We start from the raw sequence: 12,102 nt of genomic DNA, 5'->3' as shown, positions 1-12,102 counted from the left end.
AGGAATGCCCTTTGCACTACACTAAATTACACCCAATTTGTAAGTTTTCAAGAATTGTTTTTTAGAGCTATGGTTCCTAAGTATAACATCTAGTTAGTTTAATTGTATTAGAGTTAACATAAAACAAAATATATGGATTCATGAAAGTGCAAAGTTTACTTCACGTTGCATAATCCACCATTTTTATGCCCATGTATCATTTCTAATTATGTCTGTTATAGTTTTAGACCAAGCATGCCCATAGTGAGAAAAAAAAAAAAAAAAAAAAGAAAACTCTTAAAGATCACACACAAACATACACACTCACTTCATACACACATATTCTTCCCATTCTTCCTCTCATGAAGGAAATTCCTTTGTCAGCTAAGGATACTTTTTATTTGATTACAACAGGATTTTTTTTAATTTAAAAAAATTTTATTAAAGTATAGTTGAGTTCGGAGTTTTTATATGAAAGTTTAACTATGAAAATTTAATCTTTGCTATGAAAAGTCACAGCTGTTATTACCATATAAATTTTTTCTTTAATGGCTTAAAAGAAATCATCAGCTCATCATATAATAAATTACTCATCATGAAAATAAAAGTGCAAATAGAATCATAATTAAGAATCATCAGGTCCTTAGCAAAGAATATCCATGAATTTTCCTTGTCTAATTGTTATTGAACTCTCAGATAGATGAAATGATACTCCTAGAACAGCATGCAGTTCTTTTCTTACTCCACATTCTATATTTACTTCTGGTGTAAAAAACTAAGCATCACAGGGCTGCAAACATAGCACCCTGGTTTGGCTAGTTGAAGAAAAGCTTTTTCTGAATGCAGCACTTGACAACTGAGAAGTGTCAGACAACCCTGTAAGAAGCTGTTGTATGAAACTCACTATTGTATTTATTGTAGGGTGTTATTGAGGATCTTGTCCACTAAATCAGGGGTCCACAACCCCCGGGCTATGGACCGATACCGGTCCAAGGCCTGTTAGGAAGCAGGCCACACAGCAGGAGGTGAGCAGTGGGTGAGCGAGCAAAGCTTCATCTGCCGCTCCCCGTCGCTCCCCATCGCTCGCGTTAACGCCTGAACCATTCCCCGCCGCCATCCATGGAAAAATTGTGTTCCATGAAACCAGTCCCTCGTGCCAAAAAGGTTGGAGACCGCTGCACTAAATCACACAGGGTCACTCTTATTAGGACCGAAAAGAGACATTTCTGTCAGGTCTCAGTACCAGGAAAAGCTGAGTTTCTCCTGGGCAATTGGTGTGTCTTAAATTATGGATCCTGTATGTTACATTTCATCATATTTTCTTCTTTGCTTTGGTTGCTGGAAAGTTCAGAATTGAATTTGTGATTGGATTTATTAGTTGCACAGTTTCACCTGATATACATTTCCCTGTGCTGTCTTTAACCCACATTTGTTTTACTGTTCTGCACTTATGCTTCTATACTTCTTGATCCCATTGCTTATTTTTATACTAAATATGGATTTTTGTTAACCGCCTGCAATTATTTTCTTTGGACGAAGTTGAGTTAGTAAAATTTTTTTCTTCCTTACTGGAGACCTGTTAACACAGTAAACTCAGTGATGACCTGTTGCAATATGCATAGAGATGTATATTATCGGGGGGTTTTCTATTTTATTTGTAATTTATTAGCCTAAATCTATTTTAGAATCCCTACACATAAGTATCCAAGAAGCACATGGAGCCTAAGAAATGTAGTAATGATGATATCCATCTGTAATCCTTATTGAAATGTTACCCTTTATCTACTGGACTTTACTGCTTTTGAGTCTCAGTATACATTCTTTCAAACATAGTTGTGAGTATATGTTACATTTTTTTGAATTTTCATATGTAACTATTTTCCCAAGCTACTTGCAAATGACAAATAATATAAAACATGTAGGGGCTTCCCTGGTGGCGCAGTGGTTGAGAGTCCACCTGCCGATGCAGGGGACACGGGTTTGTGCCCCGGTCCGGGAAGATCCCACATGCTGCAGAGCAGCTGGGCCCGTGAGCCATGGCCACTGAGCCTGCGCGTCCGGAGCCTGTCCTCCACAACGGGAGAGGCCACAACAGTGAGAGGCCTGCGTACCGCAAAAAACAAACAAACATGTAATTGGGGCTATATAACCAGCAGAATAGGAAATCATTTTATATTAAAAAAAAAAAACTCATTATTTGCTCACCTTTGTGGGATGAACCCATTGTGTAGATAGATTATTGTATTATCACCCCCTACTACCTGGAGAGAGCCTTCTACTGGAAGTATAGTTTGATGTGAAGTAATTTTGATACATTTCTCCCAGCCTCACACAAAGAAAAATAAAGTAATAAGTTAATTATTCTAAGTGGAAAATGTATAATTGAAGCAGTATAGCATAATTTTTCCTAGATTCAGTTTCTTTCATTGTAATAAAATGTTTACTTTATATTAGTTTGGTGTTAGGAGTGGTATTTTATAATAGTAGTTCTATTTGTAATCTCCAGCAAGATAGTCACTATCTCATAAATATTATAAGTGACCAAACTCTTCTCACTTTGCTAAAAGAGGTTTGCTATTTAAAACACAAGCCACAAATTTCTCATAAAGGAAAATTATACCTGGTAAATACATTATTTAAAATGAAAAATTTACAATAAATTTTTACTGAGACTAGGATATCATATTTAGAAAAAACATCCTTCATAGTTCAGAAGAGAATAAAAATGTATAGCAATGTAAATTTATGAGAAGTAACAAAAGGTAAAACATTTTGTACAAAATTGTTTTATCTTCTCATCCTTTACTAATTTATGATTTTTTTTTTTTTTTTTTTGCGGTACACGGGCCTCTCACTGTTGTGGCCTCTCCCGTTGCGGAGCACAGGCTCTGGACGCGTAGGCTCAGCGGCCATGGCTCACGGGCCCAGCCGCTCCGCGGCATGTGGGATCTTCCCGGACCGGGGCACGAACCCGTGTCCCCTGCATCGGCAGGCGGACTCTCAACCACTGCGCCACCTGGGAAGCCCCCTAATTTATGATTTTTGTTTGTTTGTTTGTTTTCCCCATAGGCACATTGGGAAGGCCTCACAGGCAGAATAACTTTCAACAAAACCAATGGCTTACGAACAGATTTTGATTTGGATGTGATCAGCCTCAAGGAAGAAGGTCTGGAAAAGGTACTTGAGACATTCAGTTTACTTACTTTAATTATTAAATAAACATATCCTAGTGAAGAAATAAAGCAATATTTCCTGTTGTAGATACATTTCATTGACATTTAACTTTATTGAGTAACTCTAAAAATATACATCTTCAATTCGTTATATATATTGAATATAATAATTGACTATTAGGACTCAAGGATAAAGGATATCTTAAGGCAATTTAAATGTTTTTATTTTCTCATCAGGTTTTTATGATTCTCTGCATACAATGTATATAATATTAATTTAAAATAATATATATAATATATTGATATAATCTTAACTAGCTGTAAGATTTGATATAATAATTAGAAAATGTTTGATATAATATGAATCTTTGTATATGCAGCTTATAATCCCAGGCCTTCATAGACTTTCCTACTTAGAGCAGACCATACAGAAGGATTAAGTACTGAAACGTGTTTCTGCTGCTGGATCATATTCAAGAGAAATGCCTGAATTAATGTACATGAGTAAATTAGGTATGAACACAAATGCTACACATTACACTGGGTCTATCTTTCTTGATTCCATTTATAGGTATTGAGGTAAAGTACAAGAAAGGCTCATAGAATTTGGGTGTGTGTGCTTACTTTAAGAACATTTTAGTGTAAGTTTGTAATATATGCATTTAGCTGTTTTCTGATGGATTCATTGGGAGTTACAGATTAAAAAGATATTTTGATAAGAACTTGAGAAAAAATTCTTTTTGAGATAACATCGCTTTAAAGATAGTGAGTTATGTTTTCAGCTAACAGTTGAACATGGAGCATCATTCATAGGTGGAAACTGAAGAAGGAAATTGAATCAAAATAAGGGGTATTTTAGCCTGAGAGAAAATAGTATATATGAATGTTGATTCAAATGATGCAGGAGTGAGAAAACACATATTTTTGATATCACCAGGACAAGAAGTATATCATGGCCAACTGATGACTGAAGTTAACAGGGTATTACCTCTTCTCATTGAGAGTTTCAGGTTGTACCCTTTGTCAAGACCATGCAAAATTAGGAATCTTTTATAATAAACTGGAACTAAAATATTCGTGAGGCTGTCACTTCCTAATTACCTTACTTCCAAGATAACATTAGTCTGTACCCAAAACTGGAATTGATAATGGTGGAGTTTAGTCAGCTCATATGGGCTTACCTCAGTGTTTACTGGGGATGTTATTATCTTATTTTTGGAAATACCTAAGTCACTAGGATGAGCTTCGACCACTGCTTGTATTTCAACACATCAGCATAAAAATGGTGATGCTCTTCGTGTTACCATAGACTCAGTCCCTTGGACTCAAAGAAAATATTAGAGAAGGTTTTCCTAGGCTCTAGTGTGAATTATAAAAAGATCCTGAATATAATGGTTACCAAGCATATGTGAGGATCTACCATATCGATAAGCAAGGTATCACAATGTGAGTTATAAATGTTGACGTGACATTCATCAATATTTTGTGTTCAGGTAGAATTAGGCTCAAATCCTTGTTCTGCCATTTACTATTTATAAACAAGTTTCTTAGTCCTTCTAAAGCACAGCATCTTCAACTGCATCCTGGGGTGGTAGCAATATCTGCCTCATTAAGGCTCCTAAGTTTTGTTGATTTTACTTTTATTTTTTCCTAAAAAGTATAGTTACCAATCCATAGATGAAAAAACAGAGTTCCTACCTTGATAGAGTTCACACTTTGGAAGATTCAATAGATGGTGATTCAGGAGGCTTAAGTTACTATTCTAGTTCTATCACAACAAGTGTGTGAACTTCATCCTTCCATCCAACTTCTCCGGGCCAAATTCCCCATCTCAAAAGAAGTAGAGTGCAAAGGGCTATCCCTCTTGGACAGGCTGAAGTGAAAATATCATGGTCTCTAAAAGAACCTGGAAATATGTTAATAGGGGTCGAGGCTAGAAATTTTAACTATCCTCAATTCTATCTTTTCATGCTACTGCCTTTTCCTAGTTTTGTCTTGGTCATCTTTGACCAGCACACTTTATTTATTCATTTAATTCTCTAACAAATATGCAGTGAACTTTTCTATCTTGTGCCCCTATGAAGGTTTTGCTCTAGTGAAGAAAACCTACCAATTATAAATTGATTCATAAAATTATATTGGGTTGGCCAAAAGATTCATTCAGTTTTTTCCATAAGATGGCTCTAGTAGCACTAGTTGTCTTTAACTTCATTCGAAATAATTTTTTAGATTGTATGTGACAGCTGTCATATCCGCGTGCATTTAAAAAAAGGCATCAAAATTGGTGAATTTTTGTGTAGCCATTTTAATATTGAAGATGGAAGAAAAACAGCAACATTTTCAGCATATTATGCCTTATTATTTCAAGAAAGGTAAAAACCCAACTGAAATGCAAAAAAAAGATTGTGCAGTGTATGGAGAAGGTGCCGTGACTGATTGAACGTGTCAAAAGTGGTTTGCAGAGTTTCGTGCTAGAGATTTCTCGCTGGATGATACTCCATGGTCTGGTGGACCAGTTGACATTGATAGCAATCAAATCAAGACATTAACTGAGAACAATCAATGTTATACCACGCGGGAGATAGCCGACATACTCAAAATATCCAAATCAAGGGTTGAAAAGCATTTACACTAGTTTGGTTATGTGAAGCGCTGTGATGTTTGGGTCCACATAAGTTAAGCAGAGAAAACCTTCTTGACCGTATTGCTGCATGCGATTCTCTACTTAAACATAATGAAAACGTTCCATTTTTAAAACAAATTGTGATGGGCAGTGGCAAGTGGATACTGTACAATAATGTGGAATGGAAGAGACTGTGGGGCAAGTGAAATGAACCACCATGAACCATACCAAAGGCCGGTCTTCATCCAAAGAAGGTGATGTTGTGTGTATGGTGGGATTGGAAGGGAGTCCTTTATTATGAGCTCCTTCCAGAAAGCCAAACAACTAATTCCAACAAGTACTGCTCCCAATTAGACCAACTGAAAGCAGCACTCCACGAAGAGTGTCCAGGATTAGTCAACAGAAAACTCATAATCTTCCATCAGGATAACGTATGACTGCATGTTTATTTGATGACCAGGCAAAAACTGTTACAGCTTGGCTGGGAAATTCTGATTCATCTGCCATATTCACCAGACATTGCACCTTCGGAGTTCCATTTATTTAGGACTTGACAAAATTCTCTTAATGGAAAAAATTTCAATTCCCTGGAAGACTGTAAAAGGCTCCTGGAACAGTTCTTTGCTCAAAAAGATAGAAAGTTTTGGGAACATGGAATTATGAAGTTGCCTGAAAAATTGCAGAAGGTAGTGGAACAAAAGGGTGAATACATTGTTGAATAAAGTTCTTGGTGAAAATGAAAAATGTGTCTTTTATTTTTACTTAAAAAACCAAAGACACTTTATGGCCAACCCAGTAATATAGGATTGGGCAGTGAAATGTGCTAAAAAGGAAGATCTCTTGCTTGTATGTCTTTAAAATGATATATTTTGAATCATTTTCTGAAATGTGAATCTTAGGATTGAAACAGTTAATAGGAGTAAAATCCATACTTCTCATGTTTGTTAACTGTGGAGCAGATAAACCAGGAAGGAACAGCTATATTTCTGACAAACAGAGAAGTAGGACATATTCAGGGAACTGAGCTTGGAGTTAAAATGCTACTCTGGACACAGTTTTCCACTTAGATAGGGTTCATAGATCAAAGTGAATTCTTTCTCCTTTATCTCGACGGAGATCTTGGTTAGAACCCAGCCCAGTTAGCCATGGTCTAAGAAGGGTCACCAGTACCGCACACACAGCCAACCACATCTGGTTTGTTTGTTTGTTTGTTTAATTGGAGCAAGGAATAACGAATTTATCAAAAAAACTGGCAGGCTGAGAAGATGGTGGACTTGTGTCCCAAAGAACCAGCTTGCCTGAATTAGAATTCAGGCTTCTTTTATACTAAAAGGGGAGGGAGTAAAGTCAAACATTTCCTGGTTCTGGTCAGCCTCCAGAGGGTATGTGTTAATTTCTTCCTTCCTGCAGTTATTCACAGGTGGCAGGTCTAAGGAGGGTCACCAATACCGCATACACAACCAACCACACCTGTCCAGACAAGCTCTTGGGCCATGGCAGTGCCTTCTCTAAAGCAGAAGAAGGAGAATAAGGGGATAAAACAGTAGGCCACTTTGTCTACCTCAGGCAATAATAGGACAATTTCTTTCTTTAAGATCCTGGTATTGAAACTACTAACAATAGGAAAAGGAAACCAGAATAAGTGATTTTCGCAGCTTGAATTTTTCTGGTCAGTTCAAAGACCGTATTGTATATTCCACTTTCAAAATATGTTTAGAATCCATCCATTTCTCCCTAAATCCATTGCTACAATCATGGCCAGGGGAACCTACCCTGGACACATACACTGGAGCCTCAACAAGCCTCTGTTCTACTCCTCCTTGTAATCCATTCCCCAAATCATAGCAGCCAGTGGATGTCTTTAAAAGCAAAATGATCCATGTCATTTCTCTAATTTAACTCATCCCTTTATTTCCACTGTATTTTGATTAAGATCCAAACATGATTTACAATGAATTCCCTACCTCTCCCACTCAACTCTCACCATCTTCTCAGGTGTTTTCTATGCTCCAGCTATACTGGCTGTTTCTCATTTCCTCACAGGGTCAAGACTTTCTATTACTTTGGTAGTAGAGTTTTCCCGGTCTGGAATACCCATTCCTATCACCTTTGCCTGGCTAACTTCTTACTCATCCTAGGGGTTGCAGCTTACATTTACTTCCTTAGATAGGTATCCCCTAAGCCTAATCAAATTTAAGTTTCTCATAGTGTCCTCTACTTTTTCTTCCTGACACTGCCTATAATTGTGTATTTACATTTTTTTTTTTTTTTTTTTTTTTTTAAGGCTGCGTCCCTAGCCAGAATACACATCCTATTAGGTGCAGAAAAATGTGTCTCCTTTCTCACTGTTTACCTATTCAAGGCCTAGCAAAGTGTCTGGCACAAAGTACATCCTCATGAAATGTTTATTGACTGTTGAACAAATGAAGGATCTCTGTGAGAATCATAAGAGATACTTCACATAGAATACTTACTCAAGTGTCTGGTGCAGAGTTATTTTCCAATAGCAGAGATTTTTTCCCCCCACTTTTTCCAGCTTTGCTCCGTATTTACAAAGTGGGAAGAGAAATCCAATAGACAATCAGTGGGCTGGGGTAACGGGTCAAGAATTCAAGGGGTGAAGGATCTTATAGCACAGGAGAAAGCAGCACTGAGGTCTGAGCTTATAAGGATGCACCAATGGCATCTCTGGTCTTCTACATAGTGCAGTTGAATACTTTCTGACACTTCATTACATCGATGAGTAAAAATAATTCTTCTATTTATAAATTTTCCTTTTTTTAATTGTAAGTTTATGTGTGGAAGTAAACAAAGACCACTTGGATGAGAACAAACAGAAGTTGTTATTCAGAGCTTGCTATAGCAAGGGAGCAACTTATATTTGGCAGAGATTCAAGGGCAGGCAAGGGAGTGGAAAAGCTTTCTTTGGGAAAGTCTCAGGTGTGCTCTGATTGGAGATTGTTGGCATGAGGAAACTGGAGGTGGGCTAACAAGAAGCAAGGTATCTTGGGTTTGGTGAGTTTCTCTGGCTGCTCCTGAGTTGGAAGAGAGGGGGGAAGAAAGGAAGCTGCAAGTTGTTGAACAAATCTTGACCATTCTGGGCGGATTGCTGCAGAGGTTGTGTTTTGGCTTCCCAGGATGCTTGCTTCAGAGGATCTGGTTAAAGTTCTATTGTCGTACATGGTCTGACTGTTATCTATTTGTGTATTCAGTCTGTCAGTGGAACTTGGAAGAAGAAGGAGAAATAGCAAAAAGAAAAATGGACATAATTGACATGAGGAAATAAAAAATGTCTTCATAACTGACAATAAAATTAATATTTTTAGGGTTTTTTTAATATAATATGTAACTGGGATATGATTTACCATTGGAAATGGCTTAACTTACTTACCTAGTATTCTGAGGCTTAGGTATGTTTTAGGAAAGACCAGCTTCAGATGGAACAAAAGCATGACTAATGGAAAAAGATATTAAGAAATATTCAGAAGGTTCTTAGAATATTACTTCAAAAAGATTCTGTTTAGAGGAAAAATAGTTGGAAGGGTTTCACACAAAATAGGTTTGAACTGAGTTGATGACACTACACGAAAATGGTGCATTTCCACTGCAAGCTGAACTATCTAAAGGCCATTAAAAAAAAACAACAAAACTTAGACTTTGAAAAGAATTCCTTCTAAGAAACTATAATGCAGTAATAAAATTGCTTAATCCTACCATATTATTGAATTTTATTATTGAATGTCCATTGTGACAACTATGTACATCATGAGCTTTCCAAGAAAAATCAATCTCTTGCTATTATACTTTATTGATTGTTCAAATGGATTTTTATTATACTAGAAAATATTTTCTTCTAAATAGAAATGTTAAACTAAAATCATACCTGTGTACCTCTCTTGCCCTTTCTGTAGCATCAGAATTTGTCATCTGTTCTGGTTATTTTGCTGATAGTCTCTTCAAATGTGATATTTATATTAAAATAGAACTTGGAGAATAGAATGTTCTGTCTCCTCAGTGAAAGGCCTAATAAATCCCTATTGAAATTGGCTTTTATGTTAATATTATATTAATTTAGAAAAAAACATAAAGATCAAACTAATACATTTATCTGGCCAGAAATGGTGCTAAGGATCCTGGAATTGTATAGGCCTGTGAACAGTCATGCCGTGTGTTTGCCTCAGCGTGCTTTTATAATAAAATCAGCTTCTAACTTGTGCATCTTTAGGGAAAACCTTGGAAAAGAAAACTGGCAATAAAAAGCCATCTTATGTAATATATGTTTGCCAATTTCTACAAAATTAAGTATTTATATAAATAATATAAATCAAAATAATCCATATTTGCAAACCTTTAAAAAGTTTAAATTTGTTATATTTTACTTTCAAGTGAAGCTTCATTTCAACTTTTAAAATCTGTGTTTTCTGAATATTCACTGTTTGCATTTTTACCCACCAGTAGAGAAACTGCTATCAGCAATCCATAGGCTTCCCGCTGAAAACTCAAATATTTTGATAATATATGGAGAGAGTGAGAATTAGTAGTGAAGCCATGCCTGCCTGAGTTTACAGGCATATATGTTCCAGGAATAGAACATGTTTCAAAGTGCTTTTTGAAGATTTTTTTTTGTAGAATATATATATTTTTTAAAAAGTAATTTCTGTAGAAAATTTTACTGTTGCGCTTTCTCTTGCCAATAAAATCCTATAGTCATTAGCTCCCTATGAAAAAGGTGTCTGAATGGAATTTACAGTCTTCCAAATTTATCTAAATCTGAAAATCCACACTAGATAAGTGAGACTTTTTTTTTTTATCTGTAGAAATCTAATGCATAGCAGCTTTTATCTTTCTCTCTTTGATGGCATTTGATATGTATATCTTGGTCCCCATGGCAACAATGACCCCCAACTTTCCTAGGAACTGAGATTTCTTTTGCCTCTCTGTAGGAAAGCAATGCTAATGGTGATGTTGACCAGTAATCTTTAAGCCAGTGGGAAATGTGTTGTTTGCTTCTTAAAAAGCAAAACTGGATCCCAGGCAGGACCCAAACTTAGTGTCTTTTTTTAGAGATGTTAACCATTTAATTTGTCCAACTCTTATAAAGAATCATTACATGCCCTATTTCACAACTGTACTGACAGTTTTTTGGTTTGTGTCAGTATATTTATAGTTATTATTTTGCTTGATAACTTTTAACCTTCAGGTTGGTAAAATATTTAAGAAAACTCTGTATGATGTTTATGTTTAAAAATCAATAAGATTGCCTTACTTGAGGGCACACACTTTCTTATTTTGGTCCATCAGAGAATATCAAATATTGATTTTTTTTCTTTCAATTACTGAATTTGAATTAAACATGTATACTAAATGTAATTGTAACACATTGGTTTTATTTCAAATAAATCAATGAACTACATTTTTATCCTTGTAAAAAATGGCCCTTAATTTAATATTGTCATGTCATTATATTTGAGAACGGTTAACTCATTGATTCGAATTTTATTTTAAAAATCAGAACTACCACCTGTCTCTTAACTCTCTATGTTTAAGGTTGACTTTGCCCTAAACAAAAATAAAAATCTTAGGGGTGAAAAGTCTATGTTTAGATTAGTCATCCCTTTCTGTAAGATCATTATATTGTATACTTATTCATTTATTCCTTTCACATTGATGCTGTAGTTCTCAAATGGTGAAATTCCAGAACCCATGTTAACTAGTTAATAGACAGTTTTAGAAAAGTTATTAACTGAAGGTTTCTTTGTGCTGTACTCACAGGCCAAATCACTTCTGTATGAAAAAGACTCAGTTCCCAGGTAATTATTCTTTACTCTGATTTCTCCCTGTCAGGGAGCACATAGGCATTTCTAGGAAATGTTTCATGTTTATTGTTGAGAGATCAGATGACAATTCTTTCTGAAGTGATCTCCTGTTAATACTTAACCCAATGGAAGTACAATACTATTCATTGTTATTAGACAGTAATGTAAGTAACTATCTGTACTTTCCATTTAAAAATTTAACACAGGAAGGGGTGAAGTAAATGAGGTCAAAAAGTCTCTAATTTACCTGCAACACTTAGTAAGAAAACTACTATGTTGAAAAAACTCTGTCCTCACTACTCATGTTCCATGTAGACTTGAGAAACCTGAGTTTGCAAATTATCCGGAAAGAATGGTTACACTAGTTAACCGAGAAACATGCAGTTCACCAAAGTATATTCAGTCAATTGGAGAGAATATTTATCTTCCAAATGTAAATTAGCATTTAATACCAGCACCTTCCTTATGCTTTTTAATTCTCAATACCCTCAAACAGTACTATCAGGAATGC

General features: G+C 35.7%; 1 protein-coding gene across 3 annotated transcripts in view; it reads left to right on the top strand.

Moving 5' to 3' along the window:
• Positions 1 to 12,102, top strand: part of GRIK2 (glutamate ionotropic receptor kainate type subunit 2) — a 668,512-nt gene that overhangs the window by 416,663 nt on the left and 239,747 nt on the right. For all 3 annotated transcript variants that reach the window (XM_007465776.1, XM_007465777.1, XM_007465778.1), the window contains exon 8: positions 3,049 to 3,156. In XM_007465776.1, coding sequence (XP_007465838.1) covers positions 3,049 to 3,156 — 108 coding nt within the window. The remainder of the gene's footprint in view (positions 1 to 3,048; positions 3,157 to 12,102) is intronic.

This window comes from Lipotes vexillifer, unplaced genomic scaffold (genome assembly GCF_000442215.2).
Source record: "Lipotes vexillifer unplaced genomic scaffold, Lipotes_vexillifer_v1.1 scaffold732, whole genome shotgun sequence".
In the NCBI taxonomy this organism is placed as follows: Eukaryota; Metazoa; Chordata; class Mammalia; order Artiodactyla; family Lipotidae; genus Lipotes; species Lipotes vexillifer.
The sequence above is the reverse complement of the archived record's forward strand: the minus strand, read 5'-3'. Positions and strand labels throughout refer to the sequence as shown.